The 19,034-nt window shown below is 47.3% G+C and overlaps 1 protein-coding gene and 1 pseudogene across 1 annotated transcript; one reads left to right on the top strand and one right to left on the bottom strand.

The window, feature by feature from the left end:
* Positions 1-797: 797 nt before the first annotated feature.
* On the top strand, positions 798-7,798 carry Riiad1 (regulatory subunit of type II PKA R-subunit (RIIa) domain containing 1). The gene is made up of 5 exons (XM_021197142.2): positions 798-881; positions 1,457-1,533; positions 6,004-6,050; positions 7,051-7,177; positions 7,688-7,798. The coding sequence occupies exons 1-4, from the start codon at positions 798-800 to the stop codon at positions 7,119-7,121; spliced, it is 279 nt and encodes a 92-aa protein (XP_021052801.1). The 3' UTR covers positions 7,122-7,177; positions 7,688-7,798.
* Positions 7,799-14,517: 6,719 nt separating this feature from the next.
* On the bottom strand, positions 14,518-16,010 carry LOC110320375 (annotated as a pseudogene).
* Positions 16,011-19,034: the final 3,024 nt, after the last annotated feature.

Below are 19,034 nucleotides of genomic sequence, written 5' to 3'. Positions count from 1 at the left end.
GGCTGGCCTCGAACTCAGAAATGCACCTGCCTTTGCCTCCCAAGTGCTGGGATTAAAGGTGTGTGCCACCAAGCCCGGCTTCCAGGCAACTATTTTAAGAACAGTGGTTTTTATGTTTAATTTATCCTTCTAAATAGATACTAGAAAAACAAATCTTGCAGCCAATTAGTTTCCTTTCCTTTTTAAATTCAGTTGAAAGCAAGAGAAATAATTTACAATTTATGAAGAGCCTAAGGTGAATAGAAAATTAATCCACCTGAGAAGTCATTCCAGGAAGGGGACATCTGCCCGAATGCCGCCCAGGTCCCGCAGTCTGAGTTTGAGAATTACAGAGCTTGGCTCCCACCATGCTCTGGGGTGCTTACATATTTTAGGAATCCAGGACTTCAATATCTACTGTCTGTCTACAGAACAGATGGGGTGCGTCTGCGCCAGAGGGAGGAAAAGAAGCCTGGATTTCTTTCCGAAAGCACAGTGCCTGCCCAAGTTGGGAGCTGGTTTCTGGGGGGACCCTGAGCTAGGAGCCTCTAGCTAAGTAAATGCACGATTTGAGGTCGGTCGAGTGGGAGCAAGAAGAAAGGCTCATTTCATATACAATTCAGCTCAGTCTTAGAAAAGTACTCCCCTGAAGGCTCCAAATCCAAGTTGACTTAGCTAGAGTCGCCTTGCTTCCCTCGATGGGACTCTGCCATCCTTGCCTGGAAAGGATTGGTTTTATAGAGGGGCGGGGCGGGCAGCGGGGCGGGTCTTTGTTACTCGGCCGGCCGCTTGTCGCCTAGACAACCGAGTGCAGCTTGATGGAGACCAGAGGCCAGGGGATAGTGGCGCCGGATCCGGGAACGCTGAACCCGGAGCAACTGGAGCAGTTGCGAGATTTCAAGGTGCGTGAGTCGGCGTCGCCTAAAACCCGTTTCTGTCAAAGTGAAGCTCCTCAAGTCTGAGGTCCATCAAACAGGGAGGAGGGTCCCGGGAAAGGGGAACAGGCCTGTTCCCCCAGCTGAGTGCCAGAGGACTAGATGGAATGACCATGAACCCAACCCTCCAGGCATCTGAAAGTGCAAAGCGAACCAGATAGGGGTCTGGCCAGGGAAAGGACAGTGGGTGTAGCTTAGTTGGCAGAGTGCTTGCCTGGCATCACAGACCAGTGGGTTCCAATCCCCTTCACCTCCTCATCCCCACCTGCATAAACTAGCACTCCCTAGGTAGACACAAGAGGATCAGGAACTCAAGGCCAACTTCAGCAAGTCCCAGCCCAGCCCAGGCATTATGAATTTCTTCCAGAAGAGAAAAGAAATGAGGTTACCTCAAGAGAAAATCTGAAGATATCTTTCAAGCACTCTAGGAAAAGACCTGGCTTGTGTTCCATGCCCCGCACCCCACACAGCTTCGCTTGTCCTTCGAGGTTGAATCCTGGAGCTGTCTCACTAGATTTTGACTCCTGGTTGTTGCTCCTCAGATTCAGACTCGGATTGCAAATGAAAAGTACTTGAGAACCCACAAAGAGGTGTCTCTGCTCATCAGCGGCTTCTTCAGGTAGGTGACTTGACGCACTGGCCTTGGGGAGCTAGTAAGAACGTTACCAAATCTGACTGGGAATAGATGAATGGATTAGTATGTGTGCCTCTTTCTTTATGCAAACTCTTAAAGCCACACAGGGAGAACCTTCAGTTTGAGACCAGCCTGAGCTACACATTGAAACCCAGACTCAAAACTGTTCCTTTTCCTTTGATTTATTTATTGATTTTTAAAAACAGAGTCTCATATAGCCCAGGGTGGCTTCGAACACAAACTCATTATGTAGCATAGGCTAGCCTTAAACTTGTGATGTTTCTTTCGACCACACCATCCCAGGTGTTGAAACTACACAAACGCACCAGTGCATCTTGGTTTTGACCTCTTAAAAGTTAGAGAATTCCCAAGAGTCGACCTTTTGTAACTCTGACAAGTTGTGAATTTTCTTCAGTTATCTCTATACTCTTTAAAACCATAATGTTCATTTGCTTCACCTGTAAAGACAAACATACATCGAATGTCCCTGGGAGAGGGAATGTGGCACTGGGGAGCACCAGGCAGGCATCAGTGTAAAACACTGTTCCCTCCCACAGGAGAAAAGAGTTCCAATAGTGCACCATTGCCTACCTGAGAACACTGCAGAAAGATGCCAAGGAGCCAAGGTATAGGGGCTCCAGCCTGTAACCTCAGCACTTGGGGAGCTGAGGCAAGAGGATCACAAGTTCAAAGCCAGCCTGGACTACATTAGTGAGACCCTATTTCTAAAAACCAAAGAGAAAGAGAGAAAAAAAGATATCAGGGCAAAATAATAATATTTTCCAAGTTTGATGGCAATCTCATGGTCCCACAATTTGGGAGTCAGAGGCAGGAAGATTTGTGAGTTCAAGGCCAGTCTGATGACAGAGTAAAGCCCTCTCTCAAAAAGCCAAGCATCAATAAAGAAACATAAATTTTCCATTTCCCAGGGTGTCCTAGAACAGGTTTCTTCAGGGTATTCCATCTAAATAGAAAAATCTGAGAATGCAGGAAGCCAGATGGTGAAGGCGTTGGATCTAAGACACTGGATATGACACATACCTTTAATTCCAGCACATGGGGGCCAGAGACAGGTAGGTGGATCTCTGTAAGTCTGAGGCCAGCTTGATCTACATAGATAAGTCCAGCCAGGGCTACATAGTGAGACCCTGTCTCAAAATAGTTGTTAATGGGGTAACGGGCAGAGATCCGAGGAATCGTGGAGCAACGTGAATGGAAACAAGAGTACTACCTCCAGTACTCGAGTTCTGTTTGACTCCAGCCAATCAGCGCAGTTAAAGCTGGTGTCCATTGCTAGGGACGGGTTTGTTTTCCCATGTCGGCAGTCACCAAACTGCATTGTGATGGTGATCAATCTTTGGTTTATGTTACTGGTCTAATGTTACAAGCTAGTGGTACCATGTGTGCCTTTACATATTTATACTGTGATGTCATCTTGGTACATTTTGCTGACCCCCCCCCCCAGCGACACTATAAAAGAGAGGTAATGATGATTCTGACACAGAGTTCAATTATATAGCCCTGGCTGGCCTGGAACTCACTCTGTAGACCAGGCTGCCCTCAAACTCAGAAGTATGCCCACCTCTGCCTCCGGAGTGCTGGATTAAAGGTGTGTGTCGTGTAAGCCGGGTGTGGCGGCCGTGCTCTTGATGTGCAGGTCAGATGAAGCTGCATCAGTTCTGGTTGGGAAGAGTGTCCTCAGCTTGGGTTTTCTGGATTCTGTGATTTGTGGCCATTTAGAAATACAGTGCACTTAATACCTTCAATCTGGGCCTGAGAAATGAGAAGTACAGAGACCAAACCTATTCTAGGTACCAAGAAACCTCAGACTTAGGGCTAGAGCTGCGGCTTCTTCGAACGCTTAGTCAGACGGTCTTCAAGCTACAGCTCTGCCGATCACCCCTCATCTGGAAGACTCTCCAGTGGCTCCTCAAGGCTGCCTTTTCTGTTTGTTTTCAAACAACCTGTTGAAATATAGAGACAAATGACAAGTCTTAAGCTGGACAAACTTTCCCACGCACGGTGCCACTCTAGTCAGAGAAACATCTCACTACTAAGAAACAAGGTGGTCTCACTTCTAAAGACTTCAGTCTCACAATGCAGCCCAGGCTGGCCTCAGCCCTCTGGGTGGTGGGAGGACAGGTGTGAGCCGGCTCTAACAGCACACATGCATCGCCTTTTGTCTGTGGCCTTCTCCTGTCCCTGCCACTTTGTGCCCACTTCATTTTACTCAGTACTGCTCCATCCTGCAACTGTGACTCCAGCACATACTGCCATGGCTGTCTTCTTTTTCACAGTGCCAGGCACCCTGGTGCCCTGTGCTAAGCACATGCTCTACCACCCATCCCACCACGAATACTTCCTGTCTCCTCCACTATGCATGTCTGCATTGCCAACCAGCCAGCCTTTCTAGTTATTCCCCAAGCCCAGGCAGACACCCCTGAGTGCTCTCCTGGACCCTGGGGTATAAGAGCAGATACAGGCCAGCTGCTAACCCCACAGCGGTCACACCCAGGACACAAGGCAGTCACCCACACAGGACACACAGCTCTTTGCATCTCTGGGTTTTGTTTGGTCTTGCTGTCTCCCTGGCCCTGGGATGCTCTTGTCTTTCAATCTTTAGTTTTGCTAATCAAATCCCCTTTGTATCACAAGGGCCCCTTTCAATACAATTACTCTGTAACGGGTTTTGGGGTCCCACTTGCAGTAACCAGTTCCTCCTCCCAAGGTGCTATTGAGTAATCTTCCTTTAACACTTATTCAAGGTTCCTTGGCCTTTTGGGAAACTTGATTTCTTTTGCCCATAAGCTAATTGAGTCAGGGCTGTGTTTATTGTTTGCTTGAGTGTGTGTGCACTCATGTGCGTGTGTGTGTGTGTGTGTGTGTGTGTGTGTGTATGTATGTATATGTGTGTATGAGTGTGTACTCATGTGTGTGAACATGTGTGTATGTATGTGAATGTATGTATGTATGTATGCATATGAATGTATGTATGTATGTGTGTGTATGTATGTGTATATGTGTGTATCTATGCAAAAGCATGTTGAGGCCAGAATGCTCTATGCCTTATTCACAGTTTGGATCGAGGCTTGACACTAGCATGCCCCAGTGATCCTTGTCCCTCTGGTCTTCTCAATGCTAGGGTCACAGGCACCAGGTTTGTGGCCCAGATTTTGATGTGGATGCTGGGTATTCAAGTTCTCGTGCTTGGGCAGCAAGTGTTCTTTGCTACTGAGTCATATCCCTAGTCCCTATCTTTTTTCTTCTTCTTTTCAAATCATTCCTCATATATCGTAGTTACTTACATATAATTGTCTAATTGAACTAAAGGAGGAATGAAACAAAATTATTGAGCCTTGAGTGAGGGCTTTCTCAGGAAGGGAGACTTGGCCAAGAGAGTACCTGGAACTGAAGGTGGTCAGACAGCCTGTGGCCAAGAAATCACTATAGGGAGCTCTGGCCTTGGAGACACAAGACCTGGGCCTCTCCTTTCTCTCTCTTTCTTTTCTTTTCTTTTCTTTTCTTTTCTTTTCTTTTTTTTTTTTTTGAGACAGGGTTTCTCTGTGTAGCCCTGGCGGTCCTGGAACTCACTCTGTAGACCAGGCTGGCCTCGAACTCAGAAATCCGCCTGCCTCTGCCTTCCAAGTGCTGGGATTAAAGGTGTGCGCCACCACACCTGGTGAGGTTTGGATGTCATAAAGTGAGATAGTATTAGTACATATGTTTTATGAACTGTGAAACTTTCTGGGCTGTCAGACATTTCCAGTACCCTGGCTGCATTGAGAGTTTGACATTACCTTCATGTCTGTCTGCTGTGTAGCAGTGCTAAAAACCCATCTGAAGTCCTTAAAGTTTTTTTAAGTTGTTTATTGTCTCCCTGGCCTTGGGAAATCCATGGATAAACTTCCTCAGACCATCACAGCTCTGCATTTTGTCCATAAGGCATGGGCCTCTTGAAGACTTGGAGACACTCTTCACATTTCCTTGGACCTGAGTGTGTAAAGTGTTAGCCGAGGAAGCCCCACTTGCCTGCTCCGCGCCTCTGTGGAACAAATATGGCTTAGGTTTATTTCTTGCTGTTTGAATGCTTGGTTTATGTTCTTTTTGAGACAGGGTCTCACTGTGTAGACCAGGGTAGCCTGAACAACACAGATCCACCTGCCCATGTCTCCTGAGTGCGCGCCATGCCCAGCCATGCCCAGCCATGCCATGCCATTGCTTTAATCCTCATGTTTTTGTCTCAGATCCCCTGATCTATTGACTTCTAGAAGGGGAGGCCTATCATTAAATTGCTTCCCAAAGAGCAAGATAGGGCAGTGGCTGCAGCCTGCACGACCCTCATTTATCTCCACCCTCTTCCTCCTCCTCCTCCTCCTCCTCCTCCTCCTCCTTCCTCCTCCCTTCTCCTCCCTCCTCCTCTCTCCTCCTTCTCCTCCTTCTTCTAATGTTTTACAGAGAAATGTTTCTGAAAAGACCAGACAACATTCTTGAATTTGCTGCACGTGAGTATGGTGGCATTGGGGTACCCCACGTGTCTGTGCAAGAAGCAGAATTGGGGGTCTAGAGTTGGACAAGCTTCGGACTTTTTGTGGAGTCTGGGTTCCCTTTTCACCTGATGTCCCTCACAGGAGCTAGTTTTTGAAGGCCTTTTCATTCTCCTGTCTTGCTTCTCCAAATGAGGCCAGAGCAGCTCTGGGGCAGGTCTTCTCTTGGTGAGGACTAATAATTTCGAGATTCCCAGAGGAGAGTCAGGCAGCCATAGTCTATGGGGATCCCAAAGTGGTTTCTGACCCAGGCTGCCCACTAAAACCACCTGGGGAGCTTTTAAAAAATGCTGATGCTCAGGCCTGGCCTCTGGAGATTTTTATTTAATTAGTCTAGTGGGGAGGGGATGGAGTGGTGGGGGTGGCGGGGGGGGGCAGCTTAAGGTTCTGAAGGCTCCCCAGGTGATTTTAATGGACATGGCTGCAGAGATGGCTTCCGGTCAAACAATCTAGAGTGGGGAGCTGCGGCTGGTGTCTTGGGTGCAGTTAACCCTGGGAGCCCACGATGTTCTGAGCAGGCCTTCCCTGCCGCAGCAGATGCACTGTGACTCACATTCTTCCTGGTGTAAAAATCATCTTCTGTCTCCACGCTGTGAGCCTGGCTCTCTCGGGAGAGGGTGTTCTCAGAAAAGGTCTGCATGGCAAAGTGAGCGGAGGCCAGGTCCTAAGATGGACCCGGGGCAGAAAACTCAGAATCTCTCAGGCCTTGGTGGCTCCCGGAGCTTCAGGTGGGCCAAGAGCAGAAAGCCTGGGCAACAGGCCAGGCCTTACCTAGGGTGGTTTCCTGGCACTCATGGGGGCAGCTGCCAGAGACAGCACGGGCACCGAGATTGTGTTGTAAGTGGGGACCACCAGTGAGTTCTGCTAGGACAAAGCATCCGATGTTTTAGCAGAGTAAGCTGTCGCCCAGGCTTCCCCTTCAGCATAGATGATCGCGTTGTTCTGATTTTCATCCCAGACTATTTCACGGATCCAAGACTTCCCAACAGAATTCACATGCAGCTAATTAAAGAGAAGAAAGGAACCTAATTAGCAAAGCCACAGTGCTCAGCTGCTGGGAGAAGCCAGAAGGACTCAAGCTTTGGGTGGGTGTTAGCCTCCCTCTCATGAAAAGCAGTGAGGGTTTATGGGTCCAGGCTGTGAAAGAATGGAGAAACAACAGAGCAGTGTGATAGCAGCAGCCGTTTCCTGACAGTCTAGGGGGACAGAGGCTGTGACCAGAGGCCTGGAGTTCTCTCTGTGTCAGTGACAGGAGTCTTTGGTCTAGTGAGGTGGATGGGGAGATGGATATGGGAGGTGTCCTGAGGTGTGGGGGTCAATACCAAGTCCTTTTCCTGAGCCCTAGAGGTGAGGAGTTCCTCCTACAGTCTTCCATCCACCCTGTACATCAGATTAGCCCTTAAGGCCATGGCGTGTTTTATCTTCTCTTCCCTCCACAGTCAGGATGGTTCCTAAAGCCATTCTGAAGGCTGAAGAGGGTTTTATTATTATTATTATTATTATTATTATTATTTTATTTCTTTCTTTGTTTTTTTCTTAATGTGAGGTGGGAAACGCCCCACTCCTAATCTAGTGAAACCACTTCTGTTTTGCAGGGTCATCTGGAGCCCTGAGGGCAAGATTGTCACCAGTGTGGGTTTCCAAGCTGTGTGGACCATCTCCTATCACGGGCCTTTAATATGCTGATTAAACCCAGATCTGCCTGCCTTCTCTCTTGTATTCACTTGAAGGGAGGAGAGCTCTGTGCATGGCAGCCTGCTGTGCCTGACTCCTTTTCTCCTGGAGGTGTTCAGGGGCCTGGGGTACCAGGGACTGTCCCCACTCTGGCCACATGTCAAACCACAGACAGAGTCGGGAGATACTGAGCAAGCCATTGTTAGTTGTAGCGGGCGGAAAACAAGCGGGTCCTCACTTCAGCATCCTGTGACCTTCTCAAATGTCAGGTGGTGACTTTCTTCGCTTCACATAGAAGCAATAGTGAGAAAAATTGGGCTGGAAGGACATCAAGAGAGATGGACAGACAGAAAACTCAAGAGGCCCATGCGTGTTGTGAAACAGACACCTGACAGATGGCTGGGAGGTAGAGGACTTTGTTCTTGGGGACTTTAGGAGCAAGCCAGTCATCTATTTGATGTCTGGCTAAGGGACTGAAAGATGGTTCAAATGGTAGCATGAAACCCTTTGCATGTTTAGGAAGGGTGTGTGTGTGTGTGTGTGTGTGTATGTGAGTGTGTGAGTGTGTGTGTATGTGAGTGTGTGTGTGAGTGTGTGTGTGAGTGTGTTGTGCATCTTTCAGGTTTGTGGCCTCTGCAGTCAGCTGACTCCAGTGTATAAAGGAGCTCTCCTGTGTTTCCCGTGTCGACATCACCATGGCAACAGAAGCACAGGCTGAGTGTTATTTGTTTTCCCTTGCTCCTAGCTGCCCTCGCTTGCAGTGGCAAAAAGGGCAAGGGAACAGGAAGACTCAGAGCCATGTTCGTCATGAACCGGAACCCTAGGAGGTTGGCTTGCTTTGCTTTTAAGAAAGGGTCTCACTCCCTGACCTCAAAGTTGCCATGATCCTCCTGCCTCAGCCACGGCTTTGAAGGTGCTGCTACACCTGGCTGCAGAGGAGTTATTACTGAGCTTTCAGAATTATACTTCAGCATCTCCGGCACGGACAGAGCTGTCCTTGCTTAGGAAAAAGGGGGCTGGAGATAGTGAAATGCTTGCTTTGTAAGCTAGAGGACCTGAGTTCAGAACTCACATTTTAAAAACCCCAAGTGTGGTAGTATGCATGTATAGTCCCAGAACTGGAGGAGTGGAGGCAGATGGATTCCTGGGACTTCCTGGTAAGCCAGCCTAACTTAGCAGGAGAGTTCCAGGTCAATGAAAGACCCTGTCTCAAAAATAGAAACAAAATGAAATAAATAAATAAAAGTGGATGGTGCCAGAAGACTCCCCACCCCCCAAGGCTGCCCTCTGGCCTCCACAAGTGTGTGTGTGGAGGTAGCTTGTAGCCCTGTCACAAACAGACAAACACAGGGCTAGAGAGATGGCTCAGTGGCTAAGAGCACATATTGCTTTTCCTGAAGATTCCCAGTAGCCATATGAAGCAGCTTACAACTGCCTGTAACCCCAGCCCTGCCCTCTCTGCCCTCTGTGGGCACTTGCATTCACATGCACATACTCCCCTTCCCCAAGCTACACATAATTAAAATAATAAAGACAAATCTTTAAAAAATCAAAGCTTTGAACAGAAAACATACACACAGTGAAAGACTCCCTCCCACCCCAGTTCCCGGGGAGACCCCCACTCAAGCCCAGGGATGAGACGACGCCCCAATAACTCAAGAGAAAACATTCTTGATGCAATGTGCATGAGGTTTAATCGGGAAACTTCAGCATGCTGAGGTCGGGCTCATAGGAGATAGACCCTCAGCAGTTACAACTGAGAGCTTTTAAAGGAAAAAATCCCAAGGAAAGGGGAGGAAAAGTCCACAAAGAATGGGGAGGCTGAGTAAACATTACAGCTAATCTCATGGAAGAGTTACAGGCTACCTTTGGCAAACATTCTTGGTGGGGAAACTAAATAAACATAAGAGTGGGGATGATCCATGACAGCTCATCTACAGAAGAGTTACAAGCTATCTTTGGCAAACATTCTTAGTCCCTTACACAATGAGTCAGGCACCAGGGTGGGTCAAGTTTTAGTGGTCACCAGTATCTCAGGCTGAAGGCGAAAGAACAAAGAATTCTAAGCTGGGCTTTGTTTCTAGAGGTTTTTTAAAGAAAACACATTGAGTTGGGGAGCAAGGCCTACTTATGTCATATGTTGTATTAGACCTCCTGGGCCCACCCCAATGAGAAGAACCTGAGAAGATGCGATTAGGGAGCAGGGGAATTTTTGAGGTGCTTGATTGCCTCCTACAATGCTGGTGGGGTACCCAATGGCTTATTCTTGGGGTAGGAGGTTCCGTGATAACAATGAGGAAATGTTTATCCCCTCTGTTGTTGTTGTTGTTGTTGGTTTTTTTTTTTTTTTTTGGTTTTTCGAGACAGGGTTTCCCTGTGTAGCCCTGGCTGTCCTGGAACTCACTCTGTAGACCAGGTTGGCCTCAAACTCAGAAATCTGCCTGCCTCTGCCTCCCAAGTGCTGGGATTAAAGGCATGCGCCACCACCACCCCACTTCTTTTTTATATTTAGTACATTTTAAAAGTTATTTATATTTTGTGTGTATGAGTGTTTTGCCTGCATGTATGTCTACACATCTTAGGTGTGCTTGGTACTCAAATAAGCCAGAAGATGGAGTGAGATCCCTTGAAACTGGAGTTATAGACATTGTAAGCCACCATATGAATGCTGAGAACTGAACCCAGGTTCTCTGGAAGAGCAGCCAGTGCTTCTAATCACCTTGCTTTATATGGCTTTTAAAGTGGTCATACAAAGAAATGGATTCACTATATATTCATATATATATATATATATATATATATATATATATATAATGGGATGCAGCAATGTATATATATATATATATATATATAGCTTACAGGTTGTGTGGCTCTCTCCTGACAGAAAGGTTCAGAATTCAGTGGTTGTTCAGTCCACAAGACTGGATGTCCCAGCTGTACCACTTGAGTGCTAGAGCCCTGGAGGATTCCTAGGAGCTACTGGTCTTTAGTCTCCTTGGGAGTCATGAAGTCGAAGGTTCTAACACCAGCACATGCCTCACTGATGAGATAATGATTATCAGCATGAGTGGGGACAGCTCTATCTGCATGTACACCTTGAACTCAGAAATCCGCCTGCCTCTGCCTCCCGAGTGCTGGGATTAAAGGTGTGTGCCACCAGGCCCGGCTTGTCTTGTTTTTCAAGACAGGGTTTCCTTGTGTAGCCCTGGCTGTCCTGGAACTTGTTTTGTAGACCAGGCTGGCCTCAGACCCAGAGAACCCCATGCCTCTGCCTCTTGAGTTCTGGGACTAAAAGCACCTCCATTGCCTGGCTTTAGCTTGAAAACACCCTGGCCAGAAGCTAGAGAGACAGCTCATCTGTCTGACCCTCCAGAGGTCCCGAGTTCAACTCCCAGCAACCACATGGTAACTCACAGCCATCTACATTGGGATCTGATGCCCTGTTCTGGTATGAAGGTGTACATGCAGATAGAGCACTCATATACATAAATTAAAAATAAATCTTACAAACAAACATCAAAGTCCTCTGGCTTGTGGAGAGGGACTATTTGGCTTCCATGTCCTAATCACACAGCTCAGGCAGGAGCTTTGAAACAGAGGCCACGGAGGAATGCTATTTAGTGGCTTGCTGTACATGGGCTTGCTCAGCTTGCTTGCTTCCACCACCCAGGACCACCGCAGCAGTAGCTGGGCCCTCAGACATCAATCATCAGTCTAGAAAACGTACCACAGCGGTGCCTACAGGCTATCTGAGGTTCCTCTTCGCAGGTGGCTTAGTGTCAAGCTGATATAAAACCAACCAGGACAAGGACGGGGTCACTGCAAAGAACATTTAGCATTTAGCTTTTAGAACATGCTCTTGGAATGGGAGATGACGGAGCTTCCAGAGACCTGATATGTTCATTTCCACTAATCTATTTCACTTTGAGGCTTACAAAGTTAGGGGCTTTCTGGAATTGCTGTTCAGATGGTATCTGATATTTAGGAAGAAGGAGACAGCTGATAAATGGATCCAGGTGGCCCAGCTTTGCCACCTAGTAGCTAAAGAAATTTCTGTGCCAAGGGTCTCATCCACCAAAATGGCTGTAGCTCTCACTCTGGGTTGCAGTAAGGATCGTTTACTGCGAGGCTGATTTTCCTCCTTCACTTATTATTCATCTCTGAGATCAGTCATTTACCAAGTCCCAGGACTCATCATACATTCGTGATGCAAAGTCTTGAGTACACTCTTCCCTCAAGGACTCGCGACCTGAGGGGGCGTGGTCTCATTGAGTTCTCAGGGTGGAACCCAGGCAGCGGCTAGAAACCAGGCCACCCAGTCTTGATGCTCTGGTTTCTACTGCCCTCTTGTGGGCATGGCTATGAAACCAGGAAAAGTCAATTGTAGAACAAAGTCGGGAGATCTAGCAGAGGACGAATGAATCAGGGCTAGTGGGAAGTAACATGTATTTTCAGAGTTCTTTCTTCTTTTAAAATTCTTTTTCTAAACGGGGTTTCTCTGCATAGCCCAGGATGTCCCGGAACTTACTATGTAGACCAGGCTGGCCTTGAACTCAGATCTGCCTTCAGATTTTTTTTTTTAATTATTCTGTTTTTGTGTCAGGTCGTCTGGAACTGGAGTTACAGATGGCTCCGAACCATCATGTGGTTGCTGGGAACTGAATCCAGAAGATCTGCAAGATCAACAAGTGTTTTTAAATCCCTGAGCCATCTCTACAGCTTCCTGTTTTCAGGTTTCTGAAGTAGAAAGTTTCTTGAAAAGTCCCAGAATTGAGGGCTTTACTTGTTGGCAGTTCTGCCTTGCTGAGCACCTAGATGTTTTCTTCTCTTCCCCTTAGAAAAAGAAAAATGAGATTTATCCTACTTTTATGTGTACGAGTGTTTTGCACGAGTTATGAAATATAATGTGGCCAGAAGGTACTTCCGGGAGGCTGAGTCAAGGTGCGCCGGGAAGAAATTATGCCAATCAACAGAGCTGGTGTAAAGGAGGTTTACAGAGGAAGGGGAGAAGAGCGAGGATCTGGGTAAGGGGTTTGAGTGGACATGTAGACCAGCAGACAACAGAGCTGCGTGGGCAGAGAAAAAGTGGGCAGGAGGGGTGAGTGCTGAGAACAGGAAGAGGAAGAGAATTGGGGGGGAGGGAGGGAGGAGGGAGGGAGGGAGGGATCTTGGAGTACTGGGGCCCTTTTAACGCCACACACACTTGGCGCCCCTGGCAGGTGATGAAGTAAGCAGCTGCTAGGCCACTGAAGGCGAGCCAGCGGAATCACCTGTACACTAACAACATGTATGTGTGTACGTTCACCATGTGTGTGCCTGATACCTGCGGAGGCCAGGAGAGGGCACCAATCTCCAGGCAATCTATAGCCCCTTAGAAGGTATAGACAGCTGTGAGCTGTCATGTTGGTACTGGATTCTCAGTAACAGCAAGTGCTCTTAACCATCAAGCCATCTCTCTAGCCCCAATGCTTGCGGCTTAAACACAGCTGAGGGTTGATTTTTCCCCCTTCCTTTATTATTCATTTCTGTGACCATTTACCGAATACCAGGACCCATCACATATGTTTGATGCAAAGTCTTGGGCACACACCTCCCTCAAGGGATTCACAGTCTAGTGAGTGAAGACAGATGAAGCACAGCTTCAGAATGAAACACAACACTCAGAGCGCCCTCCTGACCACGCACGTCAGAAAGGGCTGTGGTGTATAGCACTGGGTGGGGTTTCTTTTCAGCTGGCAACCCTGACCAGGAAGTCAAATTATGAGACATATATTAAGCTAATCAGAGCAAGATGTCTTCTGGAGGAATTCCTCTTCTTTGAAAGGTTCTGTAGTAGAGGCTGAGGCATCCTTTCGGAACCTACCTTCGGGACTTATCCAGGAGCCACTCCATGTGCCGCCGTACCTCTGGTGCTTGGTTGCTCTAGCTGGGCCCTTTCCAGGACTGCCCAAGCCCCATGTGGAGACTCACAACCACCTGTAATTCCAGTTCTGCGGAATCCTATGCCCTCTTTTGGTCTAAGTAGGCATGCATGTAGTAAAGACATACATGCAGGCAAAACACCCCCAGACACCCCCCCCCCCCAATACACACACAGCTCTAGTGCTGGGCAGATTTTAAAAGCAGGAGCACTGGTAGATTCACCAGCAACCAGGATCCCACAGCAAGGGGAGCTGAACTGCTGAGTGTCAATCAGTCACTTTACTCAGGTTGTTATAGCATTCACTGGGACTGCCGGGGAAAGGGGGTGGCAGTGGAGAGAAAGAAATCAGGTTTCATAAAGGATGTGGCTGGAGGTAATCAGTACATCAGAGAAAAACAACAAAAGCTAAGGGTGACTGATCACCAATTAAAAGCTAAGTGTACAAGGTCCTTAAGTTATAAAGGCGAATCTGCAAGGCAGGGAGGGCTGTATACGGCACTCTCTCCCTAACCTTCTGCAGGCGCCCAGAGATGCTTTGGATCAAATTTCCTCTCATCCTTCCGGCCTGCAAAGGTGCTTACTTGTTAATGGTACCTGCCACTGCTTCTCCTCAAGATAGCCCTCCTCCCCTTCTTTTCTCCCTCCCCCTTTTTGTGTGGTTATATACATGTATGTGGATGCATGTGCACATATGTGCATATGTACATAGAGGCCAGAGGGCAACATCAGTTGTCCTCCTTAATCATATATATATATATATTCATACTTGTATAATATATAAGTTCATTATATAGACTTAGTTCATTTATTTTTCTTGTATAAAAACCCTTATGTGGTAGCCACAGTTGGAGCCTGGGTCCTCTGAACAGACTCTGGTGTGGGTTTTCACAAGATGATCAGTGAATTCCTGGTAAGGAGACTTGGTGAAGACAGTCTCTTTCCAGAGGTCGGGGGTCAGGTAGCTGTAAGTCTTGGAGATGGCATCAAAGGTGGCCTTGGCAAAGTTATCCAGGGTGGCAGTGCAGCCTCTGGCTGAAGTGTAGCAGTCATCTATACCGGGCCATCATCAGGAGCTTCTTGGGCACAGGAGCAGAGACACTGCCAGTGCCCCCGGGGGCAGGGATGAGACACACCAGCACAGAGCCACAGCAGCCTGTCACCTTGCATGGAACAGTGTTCCCAATCTTGTTCCCCCAGTAGCCTCTCACAGGGACGATGGAAAGCTTGGCCAAGATGATGGCCCCTCGAATGTCAGTGGCAACCTCCTTGGAGCACTTAACACCAAGACCACCGTGACCATTGTAGTCCCCAATAGTGACGAATGCCTTGAACCTGGTCCGCTGGCCAGCCCGAGTCTGTTTCTGCACCGGCGTGATCTTCAGAACCTCATCCTTTAGGGATGCACCCAGGAAGAAGCCAATGATCTCTGACTCCTTAATGGGCAGGGAGAACAGGAAGATCTCCTCCAAGGACTTGATCTTCATGTTCTTAACCAGGCGGCCCAGCTTGGTGCCAGGGATCCACTCCTTGTCTTCAGCTTTACCTCCTCGAGCCCCATGGCCTCGACTACTGCCACAGCCTCACCCATGACCGCAGCCCCTAAGACCGCTGCCGAATCCTCCGCAGAAGTCACGGCCTCCTAATCTTGGGCCCCGGATCCTCCCGGTCCTCTTGCTGCACCGGTGTCATCCACCATTTGGTGTGTTCCCGAAGAAGAAACAGAAGCAGCTCAATCACTTGTATTGTCTGGTTTCTTACCTGGGTGCTGGGAATTCAAACTCTGTCCCCCATGTCTGCATGGCAAGTGCTTTAATGACTGAACTGTCTCCCCAACCCCTCACATGCTCCCTTTAAAACTTACCACCTCCACTCATGACTTCCAAGCAAGAATTAAGGATCATTAAAACCCAGTCAACCAAACTGGGAGGTGGCGTGGTCTTTAACCTGAGCACCCAGGAAGTTAATGAAGGCAGGATCAAAACGAAGATCAAGGTCACCCTTGGCTACACAGTGAGTTGACAGCTAGCCCGGGGTGCAAGAGGCCTGTTTCAGAGGCAAACCCAGGGCCTGTGAGAAGGCCCAGTGGGTAAAGAAAGGTACTTACTGACAAGTGTGACCATACCTGAGTTCCATACCTGGGACCCACAGGGTGAAATGACTTCTAAAACTTGTTCTTGACATTTACAAAAGTGGCACTGAGTGCTCGCTTTTTCTCCATTCCCCCTTTCTCTTTCTCTCTGAGAATAAACAGATAAATGTAATTTAAAAACCAAACTCAGAACAAACAAAACACAGCTAAGAGCTCCTTAAGAGAAAAAGGATCTCCCTTGGCTGGGTATAGCAGTGTATGCTTTTAATTCCAGCGCAGAGGCAGAGGCAGAGGCAGAGGAGGCAGAGGCAGCTCTGTGACCAGCCTACTCCAGGACTTTGCAAAAAGACCCTTCCCTTCCTCAAAACACACACACACACACACACAGAGAGAGAGAGAGAGAGAGAGAGAGAGAGAGAGAGAGAGAGAGAAGAGAGAATAAGCAAGTCTGCCTCATCTTAGAGACATTAGTGAGCTTAGCCAGCATGTACCATGTACAGATTGGGGATGGGAAAGGATGGCTGGGTCTAGATGCTGAGGACACAGGATGGAGGAAAGCAGGTAGCCTTCTTCCACGGTTTTTGCTTGAGTTACTCCCTGATATTCCCCAATGACAGACTGTTACCTGAAATGTGAGCCACGTAAGTCCTTCCCTCCCCATGCTGCCTTTGGTCAGCAACAGGAAAGAAACTAAGACAGCATGCTAGAGAATGTTATGTGAAGTCAGAAGTCATCAAATGGTTATGTTCCAATAGAGAACTTCAAAGTTTCTCAGAGCCATCCTATAGAAACAGCACCAAGTGGGAGCCCTGTCAGTGCATTAAGTCTTATATGGGAAGATAGCCCATACAGTACATGTTCAGTACAGATAAACCTACATAAACCAATCTCCACATTATAGAGGGGACACACACAGTGAATGAGGCTCAAACTAGAGTAACTGAAACCAACATTTGTACAGACTCAGTGTAGAGCTTGCTGCCTGCAAATCCAAGTGTTTCTTTTTTGGGAACTTTCTAGTGTTTCTCCTAACCCCACCCCAAACATATGATCTACACTTGGTAGGATTTGTCGGTTTAGAAACCCCACACACAGGGGCCGGAACTGGCTCTTGTAATTGGAGAGGCTGCAAAGAGACCTTGGAAAGGCTAATCCAGCGGGTCTGCAGGCTCGGGTTCAGGAAGCCGATGGTGCAAATCTCAATGGAAAGGCTTGACTCAGCTCAAGCAGTGGGAAGCAAAATGGAGAATGTTCAGCTTTCCCACGATGTGAAGGAGAGAGAGTGATTTACTTGGTTGAGTCTCTGCTCCTGTTTCTGCTCTAACTAGGCATAACTTCACGTACTTAGAAATTCTGTGGTGAGATCACTTGAAAGCCTGTTTATTTTTAGATTTAACTTTTGGACAATTGTATAAATGACCTGTGAACATAGCTAATCCCACCATCTTGTCCCCTCGCACTACTGTTGACCCCTTCTTTTCCCAACCAATCACCCAACTACTTTAATGTCTTCTTCTTCCTTCTTCTCTTCTTTTTCCTCCTCCTCTTCTTTTTTTAATTTTTTTTTTTTTTAAAAGAGAAAATGGAGCCAGACATGGTGGCGCAAGTCTTTAATCCCAGCACTCGGGAGGCAGAGGAAGGCAGATCTCTTGAGTTCCAGGCCAGCCAGGATGACATACAGAGATACACAGAGAAACTGTCTTGAAAAGCAAACAAACAAGACCATAAGAGTGTTTTAAAGAAATATTTTATGTGCATGCCTATTTTGCTTACATTTATGTATGTGCACATATGCCTGCCCTGTGACTACAGAGGTGAGAAGAGGGCATCAGATCCCCTGGAGCTTAAGTTACAGATGTTTGGGAGCAGCCTTGTGATTGCTAGGAACCAAACCTGTGTCTTCTGCAGGAGCAACAAGTACTTTAACCGCTTTTAAATGTTATTTTTACACATATAGATGTTTTGGCTGCATGTGTGTCTATGTATCATGTGTGTTCAGTACCTGAAAAGACAGAAAAGGTGTCACTCCTCTGCAAGAGCAGTATTCTTAACTGCTGAGCCATCCATCCCTCCGGCCCCTTGTTTTCTCACTGTGTAGCTCTGACTAGCTCACACCTGTCTTTACAGACCAGGCTGGCCCCAAACTTGGAAAGAGATCACCTGTCTCTGCCTCTTTTTTTAAAAAAATATTTTATTTATTATACATAAGTACACTAGCTGTCTTCAGACACCAGAAGAGGGCATCAGATCTCATTACAGATGGTTGTGAGCCACCATGTAGTTGCTGGGATTTGAACTCAGGAAAGCCATCTTTGTAGACCCCCTGTCTCTCTGCCTCTTGAGTGCTGGGGTTAAACCCATGTACCATCATACCCTATTGTCCTTTTCTGTGTGTAGGTTTTGTGCAAGTAACTGTAATTGCTATTCATGACAATGGCCTCGAACTCAGAGATCCACCTGCCTCTGCCTCCCAAGTGCTGGGATTAAAGGCTTGTGCCACCATGCCTGGCTGACAATGGCCAATTGATAATGGTAAAAGCTTTACCCCAATTACTCTAACCTCGTCAAAGTCTTAGCTACTTATGGCTGTTGAAAATCACATGGGATCAGGATCTTCTTCCTGTCTGCCTCAATGTTGACTTCCATCTTCAATCTTGTAATTGTTCTGTTTCTTATTCCTTGGTGTCCCCTAGTCGTAGAGGCAATGATATAAATATCCTGTTTAGGGCTGGGCACTCCAGTATTGCACACTGTATTAAGCCTGTAATCTAGTGCTCCCTGTCAGCTCTGGTCGAAGTTTTCACTGTGGGCAGTGGTTAATACAGAGGTTAGTAACTGGTCAAAATAAGTGTGCTTTTTAAAAAATGTGTATGGATATTTTGCCTGCATGTACATTTGTGCACCATGTGTGTTCCTAGTTCTGGCAGCGATCAGAAAAGAGCATCAGATGCTCTGGAACTGGAGTTATAGATAGTTGTGAGCTGCCATTTAAGTGCTACAAATTGAACCCAGGTTCATTGGAAGAGCAGCCAGCACTCTTAAGCACTGAGCCATCTCTCTGGCCCTGATGATGGTCTTGCTTATAAGCCAGACAGCGGTGTGGGCATCTCCATATTATGTCTCAGGGGATGGCCTTGAACTCATAATTCTGCTGCTTGTGTATTTCAAATATAAGCCACTACATCCCACCCTTTAGCCTTTTAAAATTGGGCTGTGTTCTTACTAGAGTTGTTATTAACCATGTACCAAATATATA

This window comes from Mus pahari, chromosome 4 (genome assembly GCF_900095145.1).
Source record: "Mus pahari chromosome 4, PAHARI_EIJ_v1.1, whole genome shotgun sequence".
NCBI classification, from domain to species: domain Eukaryota; kingdom Metazoa; phylum Chordata; class Mammalia; order Rodentia; family Muridae; genus Mus; species Mus pahari.
This window is presented reverse-complemented; position numbering and strand designations above follow the sequence as displayed.